This window comes from Corvus hawaiiensis, chromosome 10, assembly GCF_020740725.1.
Source record: "Corvus hawaiiensis isolate bCorHaw1 chromosome 10, bCorHaw1.pri.cur, whole genome shotgun sequence".
NCBI lineage: Eukaryota > Metazoa > Chordata > Aves > Passeriformes > Corvidae > Corvus > Corvus hawaiiensis.
Genome location: NC_063222.1, coordinates 13,015,955 through 13,040,760, shown reverse-complemented (window position 1 = coordinate 13,040,760; position 24,806 = coordinate 13,015,955). Strand labels below are relative to the sequence as shown.

The window sequence follows — 24,806 nt, the reverse complement described above, 5'->3', positions numbered from 1 at the left end:
GATCCCTGTCTTATGGTTCTATTATATTGCTTTTTCCTACTTCTATTTTCACTTTTTATTTGCCAACAGCTGTTCAAGATCTGTAGTCAGGATCTAACCTGTTTTATTTCTCTCATATATTATTTTTCCCTTGCATAAGAAAGACTGCCAAACATGTTATAATTCTTAGAAAATAAGGACTACTTCTTGCCACACTTAGAGGGTCAGAAGAGAATAAATCCTGCAGGCCCTATTCTGATAGAAAAGTAGTTATATGTTCAGAAAAGCCAAAATTGCACGTTATGAAACTTGCTTTATTGAATTGAAATTTAATATGAAATCCCTTGGAAGAAGATCTGGAAGACCTGGCATTTACAAGACCATTCCTCATACTGCATTTGTCATGACAGTTTCTGTCCCACTGAAGAGCTGAAAAGTTTTCTTTCTTAATGACTGTGCCAATTTTCATGGGACACCACCCCGGAGCACAGTGTTGCTTTTCTCAAAGAACTCATTTTCCTACTCTTTCCATAACATAATGTCATTTCAAATATTTAAAATTTTAGCTTTTTTTACTTTTAAGCACTGATCTTTGCTGTAGGATGAGTTTGTATCCATCTTTTTTATTTAGTTCAAGAATTATGTGTGCATTCATATATCCTGTTTAATTCCAGACTAATCTGCCCCACTTTGCTCTGGCTGCAGACAATGCAGAGTTCTCTGTTGCCCCACTAGGAGGTAAAAACAGGAGAACAGCTTTTTGAGATGAAGAAACAGGAGATTATCCAAAGAGACCATTCTCAGGACAGGAGGAAAGTACCTGAGTCACAGGTGCACACACATGCACACATAGTTATTTGTGTTACATTTGGGGATATTTTCAAAATGAAGCACTTTCAGTGTATGCTGGAGTGGGGTTTAGTGAAGGCTGTGGTGTCACTGAAGTTACAGTGGCAATTAACAGGAAAGACTTAACAGGCAACTGGCTCATGGGGCAAAGGGACCTCTGGACTTTGTTCCCTTTGCTCCAAGCAGGGTCAGCTGGAGCAGGTTGCTCAGGACTGTATTCAGTTGAGACTTAAATAACTCAAAGGGTGGAAAGTCCACAAGATACTTGGGCAACCTCCTCCAGTGTTTGGAGCTATCTGTTGGTTTCCAGAAATATTAATTAATACCTTGTTAATAGGGTAATGAGGACTTTCTAAGGCTTATATGAATTCAGCCATTCCACTTTGACGAAAAGTGTGGCATATTTTGCAGGAAGTACAAACCTTCTGCCATTCTATGAACTTGGGGTTGAGACACAAAAGAAATGCAAACGTATCATGGTCGCAGAATGGCTGTATTTTGCACTGTCAGGAGTAGTCTGCCCGTGTTGATAAGGCCTTGTAGAATTACAAATGTCTGCTCAACTTTTCAAGATATATACTATGAAATTTCATATACAATAGCTATCTTCAAAGAACTAATTTCAGCACTGAGAGGCTGCATAAATGTAGACTTAAGAGTCTGTATGCCACTCAGCCTCATTGAATTAAAGTCTAGTACACTTAGCAAAGTAATAAAGGCACTCACTCATGTAAAAATATTGCCTAGGGATTTATGTATGTATTTCAGCACTTCTTGAATTAAGTGTATCTCTCATTATTCTGGTTTTGTAAGGCAGGAGAGTATCTGTCTAACTCACTCTATTTAATTTCTTCAGAATAGTTGTAATACAGAAGAACAGTCTGTTGCTCTCTTCTTAGGTACCACCCCTGATTTTCTTTGCAATCTCCTCTGTACCACTGCTATGGCCTGGTAAGGAAATCTAACAAAATCACTGCTGTGTTGTTAAGGCTCCGGTAGAGATCGTAGGAGTAAGAACTCTTCTCAAGGTTTCACTCCTGCTTTCTCAAATGGTGCTGCTCTTTTACCTATGTAAAGTCTTTAAGCATTTGAAGAAAAAATATAGTTTTTATATATTATGTTATCTTCTAAGAAAAAACCTCATGATTTAGATGCAAATTTATGGAACTTTTATGTAAAAGGAATTCTGTATTTACTGTCAACAATTTGATATTTAATAATTTTAAACTCTAAATAAGGTATTGAAGAAGAGTCTTGGATGTATTCTCTGTTGACGCAGGAACTTATCTTTGTAATCAGCTCCTAAACATGCTTTAGACTCTAGAAGGTGCATGAAGGTTTTGTTTTCTTTGGTGGCTATTTTTAAAGTAGCTGCATCATTAGTGTAAATGTTTATAAGTCTGTTCCCCAATAACCTTCTTGCTGTCCTAACGTTTCTGTACTATTAGATGCTTCAGAAGTGTTTGATGTCATCGCAGTTATGTTATGTTTTCTTTTGGTTGTCTTTAAATGACTTTAGATAGCGACTCTATTTGTGTTTTTTACTTTAGGCTAGGAATAATCTTTATTTTGTCCTCTGGAAGTCATTAAAGCATATTTCCCAGTGACAGTTTTAAATATCTCCTACCAGTTGTAGCAGCCTTTTTTTTTTTTTTTTTTTTTGAGAGTGTAAATTACAGATTGTTTTCATCTTCTGAGTGTCCTTTATTGTTGTAATATATTGGTTGTCTTTGCCCTCATTCTTCAGTACAGTTTTGCAGAGTGCTCTATTAAGACATAAAAGAGGCACACTTAAAAATCTTTATGCAAGTTTCTCACAGCTATGGAAAACCTGCAGTTTGTTTCCTGATTCACATGTCAAAACCATCATTTTTTGTGTGCATAGTACTTGACTGAAATAGGACACTGCTGGGACCATTTTTTTTTCCTTATGAGAGTTTCTGCATCTTCACGTGTTTTTCATCTGATCCAAGTATCATGGTTGTTAATATATAAAAAATTTCAAATTTCAGCTGTTTTAAAATCCTCGGTTTAGCATCCTACTGATTTAGATGGTTATTTTACCAGATTCTTAGAGCAGGAAGTCAGGGCCAATTACAAATGGAGTTCCTAGAGAAATACATCAAACATTACAGATCTTTTAATAGAAGAGTCAAAATCATGCATTTTGCCTTCCACTCTTCTGATTATCATTGCAATATTTCCTGTGTGTGCTTTTCCTGCTGAGTAATCCTAAATTCTGATGTGCTTGCAAACTAAAGTCTTTTGTTTGTTCGTTTGGGTTTTTTTCCGTTTTGTCAAGGGTAAATCTCAGCTCTTGTTCTGCAGCCACTTTGTTCAGCTCTTGCTTCTATGATTCTTTTATTTTGTTCTAGTTGCAAAGACATCAATACCTTTTACTTTAAAAACTTCTAATATTAAACAGTAAGGTAAATGAAATGCTTAAATTACAATTTCCCTTCTTGTGTTCCAAGATAATACAAGCATGCAATTACAAAACTGTAGGAATACTATAAAAGCAAGTGTATTTTAGATGTAGTATAAGACTGTATGTGAATAGAGATACTGGTTTCTTTTTTCCCTTTGTTCCAGTAGGCATGTGGATTCTAAATGAAAAAAAAGTTTAAATGTTGGCAAATATAAAAGGAAGAGTGTTAGCCAAACTAATTTTGGATGCATCGTACTTTGAGTGTTAGGTCCATAGTTTTGACTTCTGAGATTAAAAATCGTAATGAATATATTATCTTTTTTAAAATTAATTTGAACAAATACAGTAAAATTTCATCTCACTTTATTTTCATAAATAACATGTGTTCATATTGTATGCACCAGGGAATTCAGCAGTTAGTTGAGTAATCTAGACACTGGGAAATCATTCACTTGGGAAATACAAATACTGAGTATTTGTCTTGCCTGAGTCAAGATAAGCTCTGTCCTAAAAATTATTACTTGCATTGTATTCTGGACTTCTGTTGTTCTTATATGTACATGTGTTTAATGACATTCATGTAATATTTAAAATGTGAGTTTGAATTTTATTTAAATTTACAAATTTTATTCTTGCTTTTGCTTTTATGTCAGATTAATTCATGGAAGTGTGTCAGGTTGCATTTTAGCTTTTTCAGTAAGGTTGGTATAAAAAGCTTGCAAACATTCTCTATGGCTAAAAGAATAACATTGCAAACTGCCTAGAAATTTGAAGATTAAACTGGTTTGTTGGGGTTTTTTCCCACTGTGATATTTCATAGGCAAGTTGCTGAAGATACATGAAAAGTTATTTAAAACTTCTGATGATATTAAGTGATAGACTCAAATATGCCACATAAAATATTACTTATTTGAAATAAATATGCCCTTGGAAACACTAATAATTTTCAAACTCCCTTCAGTAAATTAATACTTCTGAAGATCTAAATAATTAAGGAGTCTGTCTGTGATTCCTGTGTTGCATGATGTTGTCTTGATCTAGTTAATGTAGCAACTGATTTCTATGCCTAGTAGGTGTCACTAGATTTGGCAAACGCATCCTTTCACTCTCACTGTGATCATCATTTTTTTTCCATCTGAAAGCACTGTGTGTCCAAGCATCTTTTACTTGGAAAGAATAGTAATAGGCAAGTGGGAGAGTGTTTTTTAAAGGAAACCTGTGTTTGGAAAAAAACATATTTCAATATAGTAGAAAGGCAATGTCTGTATTTGTTACTATAAATCCTTCAGGACTGAATAAATTAATGATGCGCTATTTCTTGGATGTGGCAAATGTTAGAGCTTTATTTATTATTCTAAAAGACCAGAAGGCTATTCATCTTTTTCTAAATATGTTCACTTTTAAAGGAAGATGCCTTTAGAAGTTCACACTTCTGTGCAGGAATTTTTTGTTAAAACAAAACCCTGAAAGGATGGTTATGTGAATTTTCAGCACCTTTGTTGGCAGCATAAAGGTTTCAGTGAATGTTCCTGATGATTGTTAGAAGATGACTGCTGGGCTATTAGCGTCATTTGTAAAAAAAATCTTTCATGTTTTCTTTGGTCAGATTTTATGGTTTATTGTTAAATAAAGCTATTTTTTTTTTTAGATAATCCCAGATGTGGCTTGTGGAAATGCCAGTTCCAATACTTCTGCTGGAGGCCGGCTTATCTCCTTTGATGTTCCACAGAATACATCAATAAAGTGAGAATATTCTTATATTTGATGAGATATAAAAGCAGTTTTATTTTCATTTGACTGGATATTTTAGACAACAGTTTCTCAGATAGGCAGATTTGTCAAATGACTAAAAGACTATGAGAGAATTCAGACAGACTTCAAGCATGTAGCAGAGCCATGACAGCTCTTTGCTTGGCATAATTTCTCCCACATATTTAATGTTTTAGAAGATGTAAGCATGTAAGCTGTCTCTGGGCTATCATAATGCATTAGAAATTAGGGCAAATGTATTGAAGATTTCAGTTTGGAGAAGATATGACATTTCCTTTCTACTTCATGCACTGAACACTTTTCCCCCTTTAATCTCAAGACGAACTTGCTGACGAAAAGTGTTATTGTTGATTATATACATGCATGTATTTTGTGGATTTGTATTTGATTTCTGGGTTATTGCTTTGGGTGTCATCATCAGCTGTGAAATCTTTGTGTATGTCCTAAAAACCACGTTTCTCAAAAATGTGAATTTATTCAGTTACTCACTTTTCAAATTCATGCTTTTGGATCAAATACTTGCTTTGTTACATTTAATTAACAGAATCTGACTTCCTAGAAAGATCTGATTCTGTCAGCTGGGATGAAGCATATTCTTATTGGAAATTTCATTTAAAAAAAAAATCTGCCAACGTAGTTCTCTGGCTCACAGCTTTGCTGCAGTTTTAGACTTACATTTTCCCAAAATAGTGTACTTTTCTCATACTGTCATCTTATCTTTCAGAATCCCATGTTTCTGTTAAAAAAGGCCATGCTCACAGGAAAAAGCAAAGTGATGCAAGCAGACAAGCTGCAGACAGTTTGGAGCAGTAACTGTTAAACGTGGGGGCCCTCCCACGGGGTTTTGAATTGTGCTCATTCATGAGCCTTAAGCCTCAGGAAGAGATCTGGGAGTGTGGATGCCCTGGCTGGGTGGAATCTGAAAGCAAACAAGTGTCTTTTCTTGGAATCAGGAAAAAGCCGGCGTTTGTGGATTCTAAAGCTCTATTTAAGAGCCTTGATGGAGAAACCCCATTTTAAAGGAGGCTGCAGAGTACACAGTCGGTTTTGATCATTTTTACACTGCATATATTTAGTAGTGCTTTATACCTGGGTAGATTAGTGCAAGTCAGGATCTATTTTTATTTCATTTTATTTACTATCTTAAAGGCCCAAGTAACATACCTGGTTTAATGGTCATTTGTGAAAGGAAAATAATTTCAGTTTAATAAGTTGATTTTGTTTTGGTTGTCAGATGAGACCTAAACTGTGAAACTAGTCGCTATCTTGTTCTAAAAGTGAGACAGTCAGTTTTTGGAGTAGCAGTTGAGCTTGTTCTTAAAGAGGATGCAAAATAGTGTAAAAATTTACTTCTTATGATGTTTAGTTGCGACGTTTTTTCAGCTTCTGTCACACATAATTACAAAACTTTGCTTTTCTTGTTTTGAAGTCAAATAACAAGTGACCAGGGATAAACTACCTTGTGTTTTTAGTAGGATTGAAACAATTTCAGTAGAGGAAATTGTGGAACAGAGCTTCATCTGTATGTATTTGGAGGTCTGTTTTCAGCAGGAGAGAATTACCAGTTTTTTAGTAGTTTGATGCAGTTGTGTTTGAATTTTTAGAGGATTGTTCAAACTCCTTTGGGATTCCTTCATAGGAAATTAATGCAAATATTTGGGACTTTGCCAGAAATATGACAAGTTTGTATTGTTTCTTTATGGAGGTGAGGAGGAAAAAAAGTATCTTGCGAGGACAAAGACCGGCATAGTGTCCAGTGCTCCCTAATGGAGTGTATGCACTACTAGACTCTATATCCAATCTGTCAATATTCAGGAAGGCACCATGGGCTCAGTGACCTTGGGAGCATTACATGACTCATTTGATTTACAAGAATAAACTGTCCTGAATCTTCGATCTGGTGTGTCAAACAAATGAGGATTTCTACCAGGATCTGTCTCTTGGTATTGAACGAATATTGAATGTTCTTCAGTAAACAACAGGGCTGGATGTACTTCAGCTGCAGAAAATGATGGCATTGTAGATGTAGGATGGATGTACTACTTGAAAAGGCATAAATACAAAGAATGAATAAGGATCCTTTACTATTATGTGATATTTATGTAAAACTTCTTGGGCTTTAAGATGGTGACCTTCAAGTATCAGAAATTGGGACTCTCTATGATTTAATCTGGTATTATATAAACTATTATGCAATCTTACAATTGAAGCATTTTTAAATTTTGTGGGCATGCTAAAAACATTCATTATTTTTCCTGATTCCATACTTGCTAGATTTAAGTTTCCCATCTTTGTTAAGCTTCAGTTCTACAGTGATGTTCTTCCTAATAACACCAATTTCCCTCAGTGTAAATATTCTCAATTTCTTTCCTTAGAATAAGGCAAGATGCTACTGCTTCTCTCATCCTGCTATGGAAGGTCACAAGCACTGGATTTAAACAGTGTTCACTTATTGATGGCAGAAGTGTCACTCTTCTGCAGGCACTGGGTGGCCTTGTGCTTTCTGAAGATATGCTGGCATTAGGAAACAACTACTTTATTGGTGAGTAACATGCTGACTTTCTGTCCATCGCCTCTAGGTGACAGCTGATGGTTTACTCAGCGTTTAGAGGAACAAAGGACTAATGCCTTAAAGTGCTGAAAGATCCTGATGGGATATTAGGATACTGTTTCGGACATTGGTTCATTCAAACCAGACAAGAACTACACTAAATTCTTACACAGTTGTCACCATTCACTTTAAAAGCTATGTGGTCATTTTTGTCTGATAGCTTGAGATGATGCAAGTTATCTTATATGTTCTATTTTAATAAGCTTTTGGAAAATGCTGCAGTATATATTTGAATGCTTGAGGTGTTTCTTTGTCAGGTATTGTGCTATGGGATGCTTTGTGAAGAAGCTTAATCCTGTACACAGGAAAATTGAAAAAATATATTAGAAGATCAGATTTCCTATTATATTTTGTCAGTGTTTAATTGCACTACTTCTTTATCTTCTAGAGTTGTCTCTGTTAATATGGAACCTTAGAAATATACTATTTGTTTCACTCAGCAATTAAATGTTAAGCATCTTTGTGGAAGGAGTATAATGAAAATAGGCTGATATGTTATTTTTAAGGGTATGGGAAATAATACAGATTTAATGCCATATTTATGCATAGACACACTAGACTTAATTAAATTGAGATTTCTGGGCAGATGTTTTATTATACCAATGACATGAAACCAAAGTCATTGTAATAAAAGCGCTTAATTTTATCTGCTTGAAATGTTGTGTATTTTTTAAGGAACTATAAGTTGCCACAATTGTTATTTGAAAACTTACCATGCTAATAAATGTAAAATTAAAAGCATTCTGATGTAGAAACACTGGAACAAATTCCAAGTGTATAGCTAATACAGAAAATGCCCAAATGCAGAAGTAGTACCTCGTTCTCTCCTTTTTGAGCTATCACTTTTCACAGATACTGCTTGAAGGTTGTTAGTAGAATAATTTTATTCTTATCATCAGAGGTTTCTTTTGGTGATGTTTATTTTCTTCAAATAATTTTCCAGTTTCTTTTTTTAATAGTATTATTTCTTCTAAGATACTTAGTTTTAGACTTTTTTTCCCCCTTTAATCTAGTTTTGCATTTAATTTATCAGAGTTAGAGTCATCCTCTCATGTCTCTGGAATAAACTTTTGCATTTGCTTTGTGGTAGTTAATGTATGATAAAAGTATCTTGAAGACAGGATAATGGGTAACTTTTATGCAGTGGTGAAAATGCCTAAAGGCACAGCTTGGTCTAAGCTCCTAAGTAGAGGACGGAAGTTGCTCTATGGAGGCTCCACTTGACTGTACAAGCCATACAGCACAGGTTATTAATTTAGATAACTAAAACGTGTATTGTGTTATTCTTTCATAGTTTGTCTTCTCCTACTCTCCTCTATAGCTGAATTTCTGTCACTGGGATTCTTTGAATTTTTTATTGTGTGCTGGGTAACATGAGGTGAAAATGTACCTTTTCCTTGATGAATATATGACAAGGTTGAGTTCATGAAAATAGTTTATTTCATGCACTACAAGTTTTCTGAGACCTCTTGCTTTACTTCCATGTGGTTTTCGATACATTCTTTGGTCTTTCTTTTTAATTTCCTCATAGTGAAACTCTGTAAAATTTTCCAGCTGCTGAGACTAAGGCATGAATTTTTTAGTTTAAGAGCCTCCGAATTTCCTTCTCAGATGTATGGAAACCTTCTGCTTACTTCCCATCATCAGTTTTTGTCCAATGAAGTGTAAGTCTTGGGTGTAAAACTTAAAAAGTAACTCAGTTATTTGGTGTGTAAATGAATTTTATCTTCACTCAACTGAAATCCGTAATTCTGCCAAGGCTTGTAGAAAAATAATTTGATCTTTACTTCAGATTTGATCCAGATGTATGGCAGAGGTCTGTCAATTTGATGTGCCTCAAAAGTTTTTAATCATTTAGCTTTCAATAAGTCACTTGAATAAAGTTTTCCTTATAGACAAATTTTCATGTTTCTTGATGTACATGACAAGCTTATTCTAAAGGACAATAAGTTAAAGTGGGTGATTTTATATAAAAAAGCAGTAATGTTGCCAGTGCTTTTATTGATGATATTTAAGCTAGAATGATACAAGGAGGTCACAAGATGCTGTAGGCTGCTGTAAGCAGAGCCACACAGTAAGGCGGTGGACCATGTCAGTCAATACATTTACATTATATAATTTCCTTCTCCTTCCCCTACTCTTTTTCTGTTTATTCAAATGAGACTTTAAAGGTTTCTTCTCTTAATTGGTGAATTTTGTACAAGGGCGTTTTTTTTATCTTGTAAAAAATTTCTAATTAGAACTGTAAAAGAAAAATGAGGAAGATGTGAGCGGGTTTTTTTGGCTTGACTTTTCTTGTGTGTGTGTGTCTTTTTGATCTACATCCTTTTTGAGTCATTTCTCACTGTGTTCCTTCCAAGTTTTGTTACTCAGCAAGGTACTTTAATTGCCTCTTGCAAATCTTTCTGAAAAAGTTATTTATGTCGAAGATAAAACATTTAGGGAAATATTATTTGTTTCGTGTTAGTTTGTGGTGACACAAGTTTAAAGTTGTTTAGATAAGATTGAAAAGACTAAGAAGTCAGCAGTAATGTGCTGATTTGCTGATTCTGTGGTTTGGGACACAGTGTCTAGAGGCTGGGAAGAATGCTGTTTCTGAGTCTAAAAATAGCCCCTGTCAGCACAGAGCTGTTCACCCCAGAGACAGTACCTGCAGTGTGTGAGAATGAAGGGGGAGAGTGTAGCACAACTAACCCAAAAAGAGCGCTCTGTGTTCTGTAATGGGGTTTATAAAATGGCTGCTGCATCTGCAGTCTCTTGCAGTGCAGGGACAGAGTTATGGTGCTGTGATTATGCAGCATGATTATGTGGTTCAATTACAGCATTTACCCACCTGTAGCCCACAGAAGTCTGGCTTGTGCCTTCTGTAACATGTTCCTTCTGTGCTTTGCTCAGAGTATTTTTAAAGAGTTTCTCTGTACGATTTGCTGCTACGCATGTGCCAGTCTTTCAAAATAATTAGTTATGTTTTATTAGAAAGTGTACTTATTAGCCAGTGGGGAAAAAAAGCCCAGTATGGTTCAGGCTTTGAAGTGAGAAAGTGAGTTGTGTGGATTAGGAGTAGGATGAAGCACATGGCACATCCCAAGGGGCTGATGGCTTTTAATGCGAGGTTACTGCTAAACAGAGATAGATGGTCATGAGGTGGTTGGTCTGTAGACAAGCCAAGTGAGCTGTTCATCTCTGCTCACATTTTGCAACAACAATGTTTCTTTTGAAACCAAGATTTTAAAAAAGGTATTTAATTGAGGGCATTTCTGAACAGGAAATGTTTTTAATATCTCTACAGAAATATATCTATCCTGTGGAGTGCTATGCGTGGGCATCAAGATTAGCCAAAGAGATAGTGAGAAAGGGAAGTGGGAGGGATTTAATACTGTCTTTAAATAAGAGATGACAATTAGGTGTTCAACGTTTAAAACATTATTGAAGTGAAAGGCAGACTTTCCATTAATTAGACTTACAGATTCGTACTCTTTGTCCCAATGTTCTTGGGAGTTGAGTGATTTCTGCATAAACTGTTTATATTTATAAAATGTCTCATTAGTATTTGTTTTATTACTGGATCTTCATATATTCATGCTGGCAGTAATGGTATTAGAACATTTGAAAATGAGTTAACTGCAAAACTTTACATTGTTAGAGTCATACACCTATTCTCCGTTACAATATATCTTGAAAAATTGAAATCAGATGAAATGCATTTTAAAAGTCTGAAAAAATGGGAAAAGAGTTCCCTGATGCACCATCAGTTGGTGCAGGAGTCTTTCAGAACTTCTCCTGAATGCTAGTAGGTTACAGCTGAGGATCTCTGGGGTGAGTTAAAAGTGCTGGTTATGTATTTTGGGGAGAATCTAATCTATCCAGCATTGTGCACTTCTCTCTATCAGGGAATAATATACTGGATTTTGGAGTCTGTATATATATTTCTATACAAGATTGTTGCAAATGCAGAAGATTTACTGACTTGATTAAATAATAGGTGTCTTGAGAAAAATGATTCATTAACATTTTTCTTTAAAAAATAAAAAGGGCCTTTGAAGGACTTTGAAGGACATTCTCAGCTTGTATGGCATCTCCCACAAAAATCCTTTATGATTTGTTACATGCATCTCTTTTATCCAAGCATGCTATCATTCTCTGACTGAGAACTGGAACATTAATTTTGAGAACATAGGCTGCTGTGAAAATACTCGAAAAACCAAACCTTCTGTATAATAAAAGCATTAAAAAATATATTTTTAATGCTCACATTTTAGAAGTTTTACAGTGATTGTACACCATCTGTTTCTGTACGAGTCGGTTAATTTACCGTGGCGCTAAATGAATATACCTGCTTGCTAAGGCAACACTTCTGTGCTTCAGGTGTATCCAAAGATACACCTGTGGCTGGCGGACTTGCAGTCAGGCAGATCGAATTTCACACAGTTTCCAGTCTGCTTGGAAAACTGCTATAGATACACTTGCATGGCTGTACAGATAGCAGATCATATTTAACAATCCAGTTAACAGCTAGGACACAAAACAACCATAGCTTTTTTTAAAATGAATTTGGAGATTGAGTAATAATTCATAGAATCATAGAATATCCTGAGTTGGAAGGGACCCCTCAGGATCATCAAGTCCAACTCCTGGCCCTGCACAGGACACCCTAGCAGTCCCTCCCTGTGCCTGAGAGCATTGTCCACACACTTCTTGAACTCTGTCAGCCTTGGTGCTGTGACCACTGCCCTGGGGAACCTGTTCTGTGCCCAAAAGACCTCTGGGTGATAAATCTTTTCCTAATATCCAACCTAAACCTCTCCTGACACAACTTCATGCCATTTTCTTTTTCATACCAATACAAAACTGCATATTGTATTATTATTGTATGATTGTTACTTACTTTTAGGAAGTGTTTATTTGGAGATTTTGGGCATAATGCGGAAGGTGGAGCTGGCAGTGCCAACTCTGCATGTATGCAACCTATTTCTTTTCTTTCTCCTAACAACACTAAAAAATTAAATTATGTTTTCAGGTCTTTATCATGGCTGTTAGGATATTATTTCTATTGAAAAAAAATCTGCTTCTCATCAGCTTTCATGGTAAAATGTTGGAAAAATTGCTTTTCTGCCTCAGTGTGCCCAGAGCTGAAACAGTAATGATGGGAGCTCTTTCAGAATAATAGTAAAACAAACAGTTGGGCATTATTATTTTGCCTCCATTTCCCCATAGGTAATATGATATAAAAGTTTGTAAATATCTAATTGTAAAGAAATGCTTGTAAATAGCTTGAAACTACTTGCTTTTAGACTTTGTGCTTTATTTAGCACTTCCACGGTGCTGGTTAAGCAGCTGCTTAAAAGGAAAGTAAAGATGCTGCTTTCATGAGCTATTGCTACATTAGCTTTTTAGCTTATTGTCTGCTTATAAAATCAAAGGAAGACATTTATAAGCAAAACTGCTATTTCTCAGATAAGACCTTGCAGATAATAAGGTAGAAGGTTTAACATTTAATATGAATAAATATTTTTATCTGAACAGAAAATAAATCTTCCAGCACAATCTTTAAATTATAATGCTTATTTTCATCACAGCAAACAAAAACTGACTTACACTTGTCAGTTGACATTATTTGGCATGTCATCTGGTTTTCTCCAAGATGCTCAGCCTTTTAGATCAATATAATATAATTAGCTGCTTTAAACTATACTTACCAAGTATTTCATAAATATTTCCTTAAATAAAATTGGTATCTGTACAAACTCGTTCGAAAATAGGTGCTCTAGCATCTTTGTGGTGAGATGAAGAGTACTGATGCCATTCAAATGCCAACACCTCTAAGGCAGCTTGCTTGAATTCCATGAAACTTTTTGAGGTTTGGCTTAAAAAGGAAAATTAATGCTTGGCTTCTCAAGCACAAGATACCTGCTGCTTTTTAATAAGTGGGGGAGCCATATGGTTCTGTGTCAGGAAGGATAATATTTTCAAATCCAAAATGCTGTCCTGCCTTTCAAATTCAAGAAAGTATTTTCTTTTCTAACACTGCCCTGAGCAGTTACTTACTCTTCTGTTGTTCTTTGGTTATTAAACAAGTTTCCGTGCAAGACCTCATCATGCATTAATGAGTAGTCTCCACCAATATGACTGCAGCTATGTTGAATAGGCAAAATGAAACAGTGTAAAAAATACTATGTGAAACATAAATAATCTAGAGAGATATTTTGAAACGAGTTGGTCTTCTTAAACTCTTTTTGTCTGGCAGTAGAATTTCAGATTAGGAGGCGAATTGTAACTGGGGCTTTGAGATGTTGTGTTTTGTGTTGTGTACAGGCCTCTAAACTATGCACACATTTCTATCTAAAGAAAGCAGTTTACTGCATCTTGAAATTGTTTTCACTTAAGCAAAAAATGAAATAGGACAATTTTATTTCATAATAGGAGATGTGTGAATTGAATTCACGGAAAGCCATGTAATCAAGTTACTCTAGCTTTAACAAGTTGCCATGTGTCAGGTGAGCATCTGTGTGAGCTCCCAGTCCATGGCATATGTGCAGTCATTTAACTTAACCCTCTTTCACTCTGGACCAAATTAAATCTCCATGCCCTGCACATGCCGTGGTTGGAGTGTTGAGGCCGTGCTTGTGCCCCGCTGATGTGCAGAACCTCTGTCTGCAGGTGTGACTGTTCTGCTCCTTTTGTGCAAGGCGGCCTTGCTGGCAGGGGGTTGGTGACAACTGCTCCAGTTAGTGGGGTTCTCATTTTTAAGTGTGTAATTTGCCTAGAAGGGCCCTATTGTCTGCAGATTTGAGCATTGTGCTCAACGGAACATTTCCCTGGGGTTCTGGGCACAAGAGCTAACCTTGCAGAAAATGGCCTTTTGGTAAACAATAGCAGCAGCAGCAAAGTGTGAAACAGCAAGAAAAGCACAGTGAAGCGTTAATTTCAATGATTTGTTTTAAAAGATGGCCTTGTAAGGCAAAAAAGGGAAGAATTCAGCTGAAATCCAAACCATTCTGAAGAATGCTGTTAGCCTGTATAAGAAAGGGTATCTTTATAAGTATGATAAAATAAATATCCTGTCCTTTATGATCAAGTTGCATGTACCTCATCTCACATATAAATAGATGTAAACATTAGACTAGTTACTATTTTCATAGATTGTATTTTGTTTTAAGCTAGCATTTAAATAGTTTTTACTCTTTAATCTTTAATTATTCAGTAAATTATTCAAAATTAATTTTTATTCACTGCTATTTCTAGTTAGTAACACTGGGAAATTATTTTTCTAGTCTGTCTTTGGATGTTCATCTGCTCAAATTTGTAATGTTTGATGAAATACCTTTCATTTGTTTCTTTAATTTTAAGATTCCTCATTCTTCAAATATGACTTCTGTGACCAATTCACAAACAAGATATTTATTTTAAGTTGATCACATGGTTGTTTGCATGATATGATCTTGGACAGACTGCTTAACATGATCTGTGAAATACAGATACCAGTGCATAACTGGTACATTATTGAGTGGACCAGTGTGAGACACATTTTAATAATGCTTGTAAAATGCTTTGAGATCTTCAGCTAGTACTGTAACATACTGTAACGTGTATTTAAAAGTGGGGTAGCCACTCATAGAGCCTCTAAGTTGAACCAGTCGCTACAGATATATCCTAGCCAGCCTTGCCATCTCATCTTTCACAGCTACCCTTAGTGCAGTCCCAGCTACGTCATTGGTATTCCACCACACTTAACTGCATTTGCGAAGTGTGGGATCAGAGATTCTGGTGGTCTACATTTGGGTCCAAAATAGTTCTCTGCCAGCTTGGCAATGTGGCTGAAACACTGACAAATAAAGATATATTGGGAAATTGTGATACAGGAAATGTTTTGGAAGAATAGTCTGTTCACCCTTTGTTGGGCTTTCACCATTACTTTGGACCGTAAGAAGAGTCCTTGAAGCTGTGGGAGAAGGTCACACTTTAAGCTGCTGCCACAGCTCCTTAATAAGCTGTATGCAAGTGGCTTTGTAAGAGTATATGTACTCTTGCTAGCTGACTGTTTCATAGTTCTGTCATGGGTTTTGATCCAGCCAGGCTATTAAGTTGGTTAGTTGTTTAAGTAACAGTGAAATTCAGAAATTGACATTTGTTATAGAGGAAATGTAATGGAACATGGGATTTTTCTACGCTAAGTGAATTCAACTGGTTTTTTCAGTTCATAAATATATTTTAACTACCAGTCCTGCAAAACTGAGCTCCAGCTTTAAAGTCAAGCCATGTGCTGTTTCTTCCCAACGTTTTGGCAATAATTTTCTGACACCCAAATTTTGCTTTCTCTTACACCAGTGTAGCACTCATTGTCAATCTGCCTCTGGTAGAACTTTAGTATTGTTACTGAGGATGTTAACTTGAGCAGCAGAACTCTTCCTTTTAAGTGATTATGCATGAGAATAAAGTGTATGTTTGATTTTAGGAGCCCAGGCTGTTTTCATTGTTGGTAGCAAAGGAAGAAAGCATATCTATCTAAAAACTGTTTGTGATTGTGATAGAAATTTGGAGAAGACAATGAATGCAATGAGAAAATCTTCGGTCACTTCTCAGGAAAAAAATCTTTAAATTGCTGTTTCATGTGAGTTTTTGAAAAACAAAATATTTGAAATTGTTCTTGAACTGATTCTCATTAAAATCTATATATACTTTCAAAAGCAGTATCTGACCAAGGCTTCTGTGAATAAAGCACAGTAAGCATGCTGACCTAGACAGAATTTGGGAGAGTTGTGCCACCTATAAATAGAGCTATTTGTGGACAAAATAGCAATTTTGCTATTGCAGCTGTATTTTTGTATCCCCAGATGCTATGTTGCCTGGCAGCATCATTAGAGAGTGATCTCAGATGTTCTGTGTGGTGCTGATGGCACTGATGTACTGCATCAAAGATTGCAAATGGCATTGATTACCTGTTTCTCACTTCTCATTTTCTTATGTATGATAATCATCGTGAGGCAAACTAGGAAAGGATTCCTGACCCATTTTCCCTATTCTTTAGAACAGTATTGGTGTCAGGGTCCTGAAGGTATTGGTAGGCCTTAATGACCCTGAGTATTTGGGTCATGAAAAAGGGCATAAGTGTTCTGTCCCTTTGTAAATCAAAAGCAGGCCTTTACTATTTACTACATCAACATGTAAAGGTAAATTTTCAGAGTTAAGTGCATCATGAGAACATCTTGTTATGTTTTTTCATTTGTTAGGTCTCTAAAATGAGTTGAACATGTCTTGTATGAACAAGAAAAGGATTGAGCTTGCTTAGATTTGCTAGATGAAAAACTGTTTGAGATTGTGATATATGCAGTGCCATAACAGAGGGAAATTGGTTCATATAGTTAAAGTAAATTTCCAACTTCATGCTTAGATCCAAAAAAGGACTGAAGCATGGTGGTGATTAGTACAAACCTCTGTTTTCGTAGTAATTTTCATGGTATCGAATGTTAGCTGTATTACATGATGCATGGACATGAAATAATCTGGATAAAATTTGGACATAAGACATTTTAGGAGGAAGAACTAGAATTCAGGTATCTCTCTTTTTTTTTTTTTTTTTTTTTTCCTGGTGGGTACTGTAATCAAAATATAGTTCTCTTTCTTTCCTAGCTTCCTTTATTTAAAGTATTCTTATGTCTGCAAACTTCAGTGGCCACAAAAGAAGAGGTTGAGTGTATTGACCACTCTTGTTTAGCTTGCTGGTTAACTCTTTCTTTTGTGGTGGGAGAGATGTGGTCAAACAGAAAATTCCTCTTGACTCTTTTACACTTTAGGTTAATTCTATGACTTTCCATCATCTGTAGATGAACTGTCAGATACACTTACATAGCTTCTATGTCAGACCACTAAGGCTTATAAAACATGCTCAGTATGCTCTGATAACAGCAGTGTTGTTTCTAGAAGCTGAAATCTGATCTGGAGGTAGCATAGCTTCACTGTGTTACTGTATGACAAGAACTGAAGATGTGGTGCAGGCACACCAAGTACTGCTGCTTTGATCCTGAAGGACTGATACTGTCTGTTTTTTATCCATTTAACTATATCTCAGTTTTCCATTTTCCAAATAATGAATAGCTGACTGTACTGTATATGGGGAATGGGGTGGAGAATTTACATCACCTTATTCTGGGGCTGTTTTTAGTTTTCCTACCATCTTGACTTACCAATGTCCTTGGTGCCAGGGCTGCTTACTGTGCAGGGAAGCTGTAGGCCCTTAGTGTCTTTGAGAACTTCACTGCTTTGCAAAATGTTGAAGTCGGCTACTGACCCCAAAAGCTTTAGGTGTGGGAAAGTGTTGAAAGAGAAAAAGAGAACAGATGGAAACTGATAGACATCCCACTGCTGTCTCATTTCCTTGGGAAACCAGGCTAAAAATAAGTTGAAAACTCAAGGACTGATACATCGCTGTAAGTGAGTGCCCAATTTCCTTGGCAGTCGTTCTCACTCATCCAAGAAACCTTTAGGTGAACTCAAAGACCTACACTTCTGTGAACTGGAACTAAAAGGACAATCTATTGTTTCAACCAAAGGTGAATCTCTTTGGAATACATGTATTCATTGTGTAGAATACAGAGAAATACATTTGAGCCAAATGCAAGAGGCATTGGTGTGTGTCAGAGCATGTTGGGTGCATACCAAGAGTTAGTGAATGATTTATAGTGAATTGTTTCCCTTCCTTACCATTATCAGCAATATGATAATGTTCTTGGTGGTCTATTAGCTTCAGTCTTCCCTGTTTTGGCTGTCCACTGTGGACCAGCTTGCTGACCTCAGACTGCTGTGCTTAGAAGGACAGTATGGCTCAGAAATGAGGCTTGTGAAGGAAGCAAACCAGTTTGCGTAGTCTAGAAAGCATACACGTAATTAATGTTTGAGTAGTGGTAATCTGAATGGCATGATGTGATCTTCTGAAAGTATCTGGACATAATTATAATACCTGTCATCTTTTAGTTTGGCTTTATTGCTTATTTATCATTGTTAATTTTCTTGATGTGAGTGAAACAGGAGCATCCATACTTCGTGCTCCCAGATGTAAGTGTGTGGAACTACCTGGGTGGAATGAGCTGTAGTGTATTTTACCATGCATTCTGCCAAGGAAATGGTGCAGGCATTTCGCAGACAATCAATTGTGTGCACAACGCTTGAAAATTCCTCCTCTGCAATTCTAATGACTACTCTCATCACATTATGATACATTCGGTTTGAGAATTGTTTCTGTAATATTACTGTAAATAACTCAACCCTGAATTCTGCAACTAAACATGCTTTGATGCCATTGTGTTTTAACTGGCTTTAGAAAACCAGCAAGGTTGAACTGAACAAAATTACCTTGTGGTATAAATTGCTGTAATATTTTTCGCCGGACCTGAGATGAAGGTAGCTGTAAATATGGTTCTGAAATTATTCTTCTATCTAGAAGTTAAAAATAGAACTTAAAACTCACTCTAGTTCATTTGCTGTTATGGGAATTGGGGAAGGAATTAATTGAAGTGCTATGGCCTGAGTTAAGCAGGGTGTTATATTTAGATGGTCAGACAAGCTTCTTTTAGCCTTAAAACCTAGAGCTCTCAGAAAATTGTATGCAACTTCTGTAGAGTGAAAAGAAATACCCATGTTAGTATATTTCTAGTATTTACAAGATAGGTGAGATAATTAGAAATTGCAGGAAAATGTGTGGCATTCCAGAGAGAATAATGATTTTTTCAGTGGTTTGCCTAAGGGCTTTTGATACCAAAATAGTGACAAGATTCCAAGTACAAAAAAGGTTGATTTAATATTTCTTTAGGGAACTGTCCTGAAGAATATGTAACAATCTGCTTGAGACAAGGAAATGTGAACCCAAAGACATTTTCTAAATACTACATTCTTCCAAGCATTCACATACAATTGCATGACTGCCAGTGACAATCACATTCAATTGTTAAAGAAAAATTCTGGCTGCATCTTTGAACAGATGGGTAAAAATGGGGTATGTATTGAGGCCAGAATAAATTGGCTTGCTTTGAAGAGGTCATCAGATTACAATAATCTTCACTAGCCAAAACAGACCATTAGACATTTGGAACTATACCCAGTACTTTTTTTTTTTTTTTTTAATCTGATCCTTTAGAATATCCAGCTAACTTGGAGAGGCTGTACTCAAGCCAATGACGTCTGTATTGGACATGAGATTTTCCTCATTGAAGGTAGGGTTTAGAGATCATAGGCAACTAATAGCTGAAGGGATGCAGCAAATCTAAAAATTAAGAACAAACAATGGAAGTATTCCATATGAGTTTCTGTGGAATTTGTAGAATTAGTCATTCTTGACACTTCCATATGCAAAATGTAAGTAATGCTTAGCAGCTGTTCTGAAAGAGAATTTACTTGAAGTTCTGTTTCATGAAACTTTTGTTTGTTCCTGTTCATTAAAAATACTTTGTTCTACTATTTTTTTTCTCTTGACTAAATGTTGTGCTATCTGCAGTCTATAATGCAAGAAGCTGGAATGCATCTTTGAAGCTGCTTAGAGGCTTAGGCTGTAAATGGGTTTTGCAACTTGAAGTAGAAAATCGAAGAAAAAACATTCGATATCATACACTGCATCTATTTAGTGTTGTTCTTTTTAAAATTAAGGATATTTGTTTTAAAAAAAAACCCATCCATTTTTGCTTAAATTTGCTTAAATTTTCTTTGTATTTTCTAAAGAAAAGGAGAATCATAGAATGGTTCTGTGCCTGCATTGTTCCATTCCAGTACTACAGTCTTAGACCCTTTGGAGTCTACCTACATGAAGGATAGTGAAGTCAAAGTTTGACAGTCTGTAGAGGGATCTTTGATGGTTTTTTATGCATAAATTGTGCATGCAGTATATACACTATACCAAACACACTTTTTTGTGTCAGTGCACATTTATTCTCCCCAAAGAAAACAAAACAATTAATTGATGCCATACGTGGAAGGGCTGTGGTCCAGGAGTCTTATCACTGTGCTGGAACAACAAGCACAAGTGAAGTTCAGGAGCAGGGGCTGTGTATTTTGACATGAACTCTGACTTTTTAATGTATGTCATGGGCTGTGAATGTGCCCCATTTTATCTTTCCTGTTCTTCTTTTATTTTTCAGATAAATCTGTTAGGAACATGTGTGATAGTGATATTATTGTGCTCCAGTGTGTTTTAATAGCTACCAACCAACAGTTTTTTTCATTCCATGCAATTGCAGGTGCTAGCCAGAGATTCATAAATCTTCCTCTTCCTTGCCCAATGTTCCTGTTTCCATGTTTAGTTCATCTCTGCCTGCTGTATCACCTTATAGAGAGATTGGATCAGACATTCAATAATACTTGCATTGCAAATACACAAAGAAATGCTGTCAAATGGTATAAGTATATTCTTGCAAACTTAATAAAAACAGAGCCAAAGGGATTCTTCATCTTTTACCAGTGTAATGAATCTGTGTGCTTTTTAGCTCCAAAGTAACTTTTATGAATTCATTTAAACTTATTTCTCCACGAAATTTGATTTTAATGTTCCTTGTCATTAAAGAAATATATTTTTTAACTTTTCAAAAGGTAGCAGGCAAAAACATTTAATTTTGAAGCCTAAAAAATGCTAGTAGGTTTGAGCTCTGGAAGTAGATCTGTTTCACCATCCTGTCTTCCTTTTGTTAATCAATATAATGACATTTGTCTCCAAATTGTATTTTAATTTGTATTTACTTGCATTGCATTCAGAGAAGTGCGTATTAAGTCTGAGCAATTTTGTTCTTGGTTGACAGTTTATTTAAAATCAGTTTCCTTTGTTTGTCTAGCTGCAGAGCATTAACAGTGCCAGCCTATTTTGTCATATAGCAAGAATATTTTTTTTTTAAAGGTTTTTTGAATGATTCAGTTACCAAGTGCATTGTGGCTCTACGCTTGACTGTGGTGGTGAAAGTGAGTACCTGCATGCCTGTGGGAAGCCATTCAGACAACTTCCCATGCTCGGGGAAAGGGAAATGCATCACCAAGCCAGATGAGGTAAGGTCAGCTTATCAAGACATTCCTGTAATGTGGCAATTCCATGGTAATTTAAACACAGGGCAAATTGTACTTGGTCCTTGGTGTGTGCATACCTTGCAGCTGTGTAACAGGCTTTGAAAGCTCACAGATGTTACTAAATAACAACAGTATCTATCTGCTATACCTGCAAATCAAGCACTTGAAGTAAGAAAATAACAGATACAAGATGCAAATATTCACACCCTGCCCTGGCAATAAAAACAATTGCTCAAATCAGGTATAAGGGAATTTGTACTACATCTTACTGTCACCGTAGAAGGAAGTTTTTTTAAAAGAGGACCACAGCGTGGGCACTTGGGATCTCCAATCTCCAGACCAATGTGCTCAGATTTGTTAAGTTTTCAACCTTGTCTTAGGCTTTAGGTGTGCTTTAATCTGGTACTTCTTCCTCCATGTCTTAATAATTGCTCACTCAGAATAGACTGACCAGTGCAATGGAATTACCTGACCATAATTATGAGGAGAAACAGAACGGAGTGATTTGGTAGCGGTTGCAAGTTTTCCTGTACAGCTTTCTCCTTTACATAATACTACATTGAGGGATTACAATGGCAATTCCACTGCACACTGGGGATTTTGTGTGATCTAGCAACATAAGAAAATAAGAACCAAATCTGTCAAATTTGCAGTCTGTATTCTGCTTTTACAAAACCAGACTAGGCTTTTGGGTTTTAGATGCTTCTATACATGTTATTTCTTATTTCATGGATTAAAAGTCATTTACAGCACAAATATGCATATTTAATCTTTGGTTTTATTAATATTCATTTGGGAGATAAAAGCAGTAGTAACTGTTGAGTAAATATTAACAGCTGTGAGCCTGCTGTGAACACAAAAAATTTGGCATATTGAGTGAATTCACTTCTAGTTCATCTGCTACCATTTTCTGATTTAAATTCTCAATAAGCATGTTTAAAAGAAAAATGGTGTTTTGGATTGTAACAACAATAATTAAATTGCCACAGTAATCTATACATACATGGCAGTACTAACATCTGGAATAATTATCTGTTTTATTTCTCAAAAATGAATTTTATAAAATGCTTGAGGTAATGTGGGAACATAATTATTGTAAGATGAATTTAGAAATTAATGCTACTTTACTATACCAGCTGGCTAGTATCCAAATAAATTATTCATTCAGATACGGTGTTCTGTTTCCTAGTCCAGTTTATTTTTTTACTTTGCTGTAATTTTTATTTTATAAATTCAGTATTTTGAATTTGACTTACATAAATAATATGTTCAAATTTCCTATGTATAACAGCATATCCAAATATTGTCTTTTTCCAGTTTTTGTCAATTGGAGAGATAAAGCTTTTGATAGATTGCCTTATTTTGTGTATTTTCATGTTGTCCAATTTTATGACTGTAATTTCTTGTTGCATGTCAAGTTCCAAAATAAAAATAAATTGCTTCCTGTATCTATGCAGAAGAATTAATGCTTTTCTGTATTAAGGGAAAGGCATATATGGCCTGTAATAATTATCCATGTGTTATTTATCTTCTAAGATGTGGCAAATAAAGTAAAATTTTCTTTAAAAAAAGACAGACAGATTGCCTTCAAAGCAAGAAAGAGAAGCAATTATCTAACTCAAAAAAAAGATAAACCAGTATCTGTATGTTCCCACCTGTAATCTTGACATTGGAAGCTTTATATGTTAAAGCTAGAACAGTTAACGATGAAAGAGCCCCGCCTTGTGCACATGCAGTCTGCTGTTTTCCCTGGCAAGAGAATAGAAGAATTCAAGACTGTTCATATCTTTCCACTATTCTTTCTCTGAACCCATTAACAGGAAAATTTATTAAGGCAGTGCTTGTGGTGTAACATGTACTAGGTTGTAGTTGACCAAGACCCTATGGCTGAAGCTGTGGGACACAGAAACCATGTCCAAATCCACTTCTGAAGAGTATCTATCAATTAATGGCAGTCAGAGATCTGGAATTAGCAGGATTCTCAATATTTCTAAATATAAAATAATATATAAAAATTAATGTAAATATATGATGATAAAATATATTTTTCTATCTTCAAATAAAATCTTAACTTCAGAAACGCAATTACTTCTATTTTTGCTGTTGCAAACTGCTCCTGAATTTTCTAGAACTTGGAACAAATGAGGAATGCTCCCAGTGATCCTCTCAAATGCCATCACGCCTGTGCTAGATAGCCTGCTGGGCTGGGGCAGCTTGCTAGAACATCAAATACAGCAACCAAAATGTGGGTAATTTATATCCAGCCTCCTACTCCAGGGGGAATCAAAATTCCAAGTTGTCTTTTTGTCTGTACTGTGTTTTTAAATCCGTGAGCTTTCCTTGCCCTTTAGCCTATTAGGTGCATCAGAGAACTCTAGACAGGAAACTGCTACATGCTCAGCATAAGATAAAAATAGAAGGTGCATATTTCATTAAGTAGAATGTTTTTGCCATTGTTTAACTCAAATTATGTGAGATGTGCCCTAAAATATCTTGATGATTTCCCTAACGATGGAGCAAGCAGCTGCCAAAGTTGCATAATTGACACGACAACCATTGAGTCTGTTTCCCATGACACACTTTTTGCAGAACATAAACTTTAATTTTCTTTAAATTTAAAACGTGCCCTTTGTGATTTGCTGTTTGTTTTTATCCATAATTCATTCTGTTTTGCACAATCTAGTCTTGCAGGATGCAACTTCTTAGAAGAATGAATAAAAGGCCTAATGCCATGAGCAAGCTCAGAGCTCTGCTGGCTGTAGTCATTGCTTCCGGAGCCAAGAAGATTAATGGTTGTCTTTGGGGTTTTATGTACTTCATAGTTTTATTTCAAATCTAGTAGAATGTAAAAGAATGTAGGAACACATCTGCTTAATGGGAAATTTAAATGTAATTAACAATCTGCAGTGATAGAAGCGCAGGGGCATACTGTTATATACAGAGTGCATGTAACTATAAAAAAATGAATTCTGGTTTAACCTGGGAATCTTGGCCAGTTTTACTCATTCCTTGCTAGTATATAACTTGAATTCTATTCAGCTAGATGCTTTTTATAGAGTGTGGTTATGAAAAGCAAATAATGCTAAGTTTTGTTTTCAGTTCTTGTTGCTTTTGAAAGGAACATAAAATTCATCA

The 24,806-nt window shown here is 35.7% G+C and overlaps 1 protein-coding gene across 3 annotated transcripts in view; it reads left to right on the top strand.

Moving 5' to 3' along the window:
* DNER (delta/notch like EGF repeat containing) overlaps positions 1-24,806 on the top strand; it is a 115,990-nt gene that overhangs the window by 53,400 nt on the left and 37,784 nt on the right. For all 3 annotated transcript variants that reach the window (XM_048314388.1, XM_048314391.1, XM_048314390.1), the window contains exons 3-5: positions 4,905-4,999; positions 7,402-7,568; positions 21,508-21,653. In XM_048314388.1, coding sequence (XP_048170345.1) covers positions 4,905-4,999; positions 7,402-7,568; positions 21,508-21,653 — 408 coding nt within the window. The remainder of the gene's footprint in view (positions 1-4,904; positions 5,000-7,401; positions 7,569-21,507; positions 21,654-24,806) is intronic.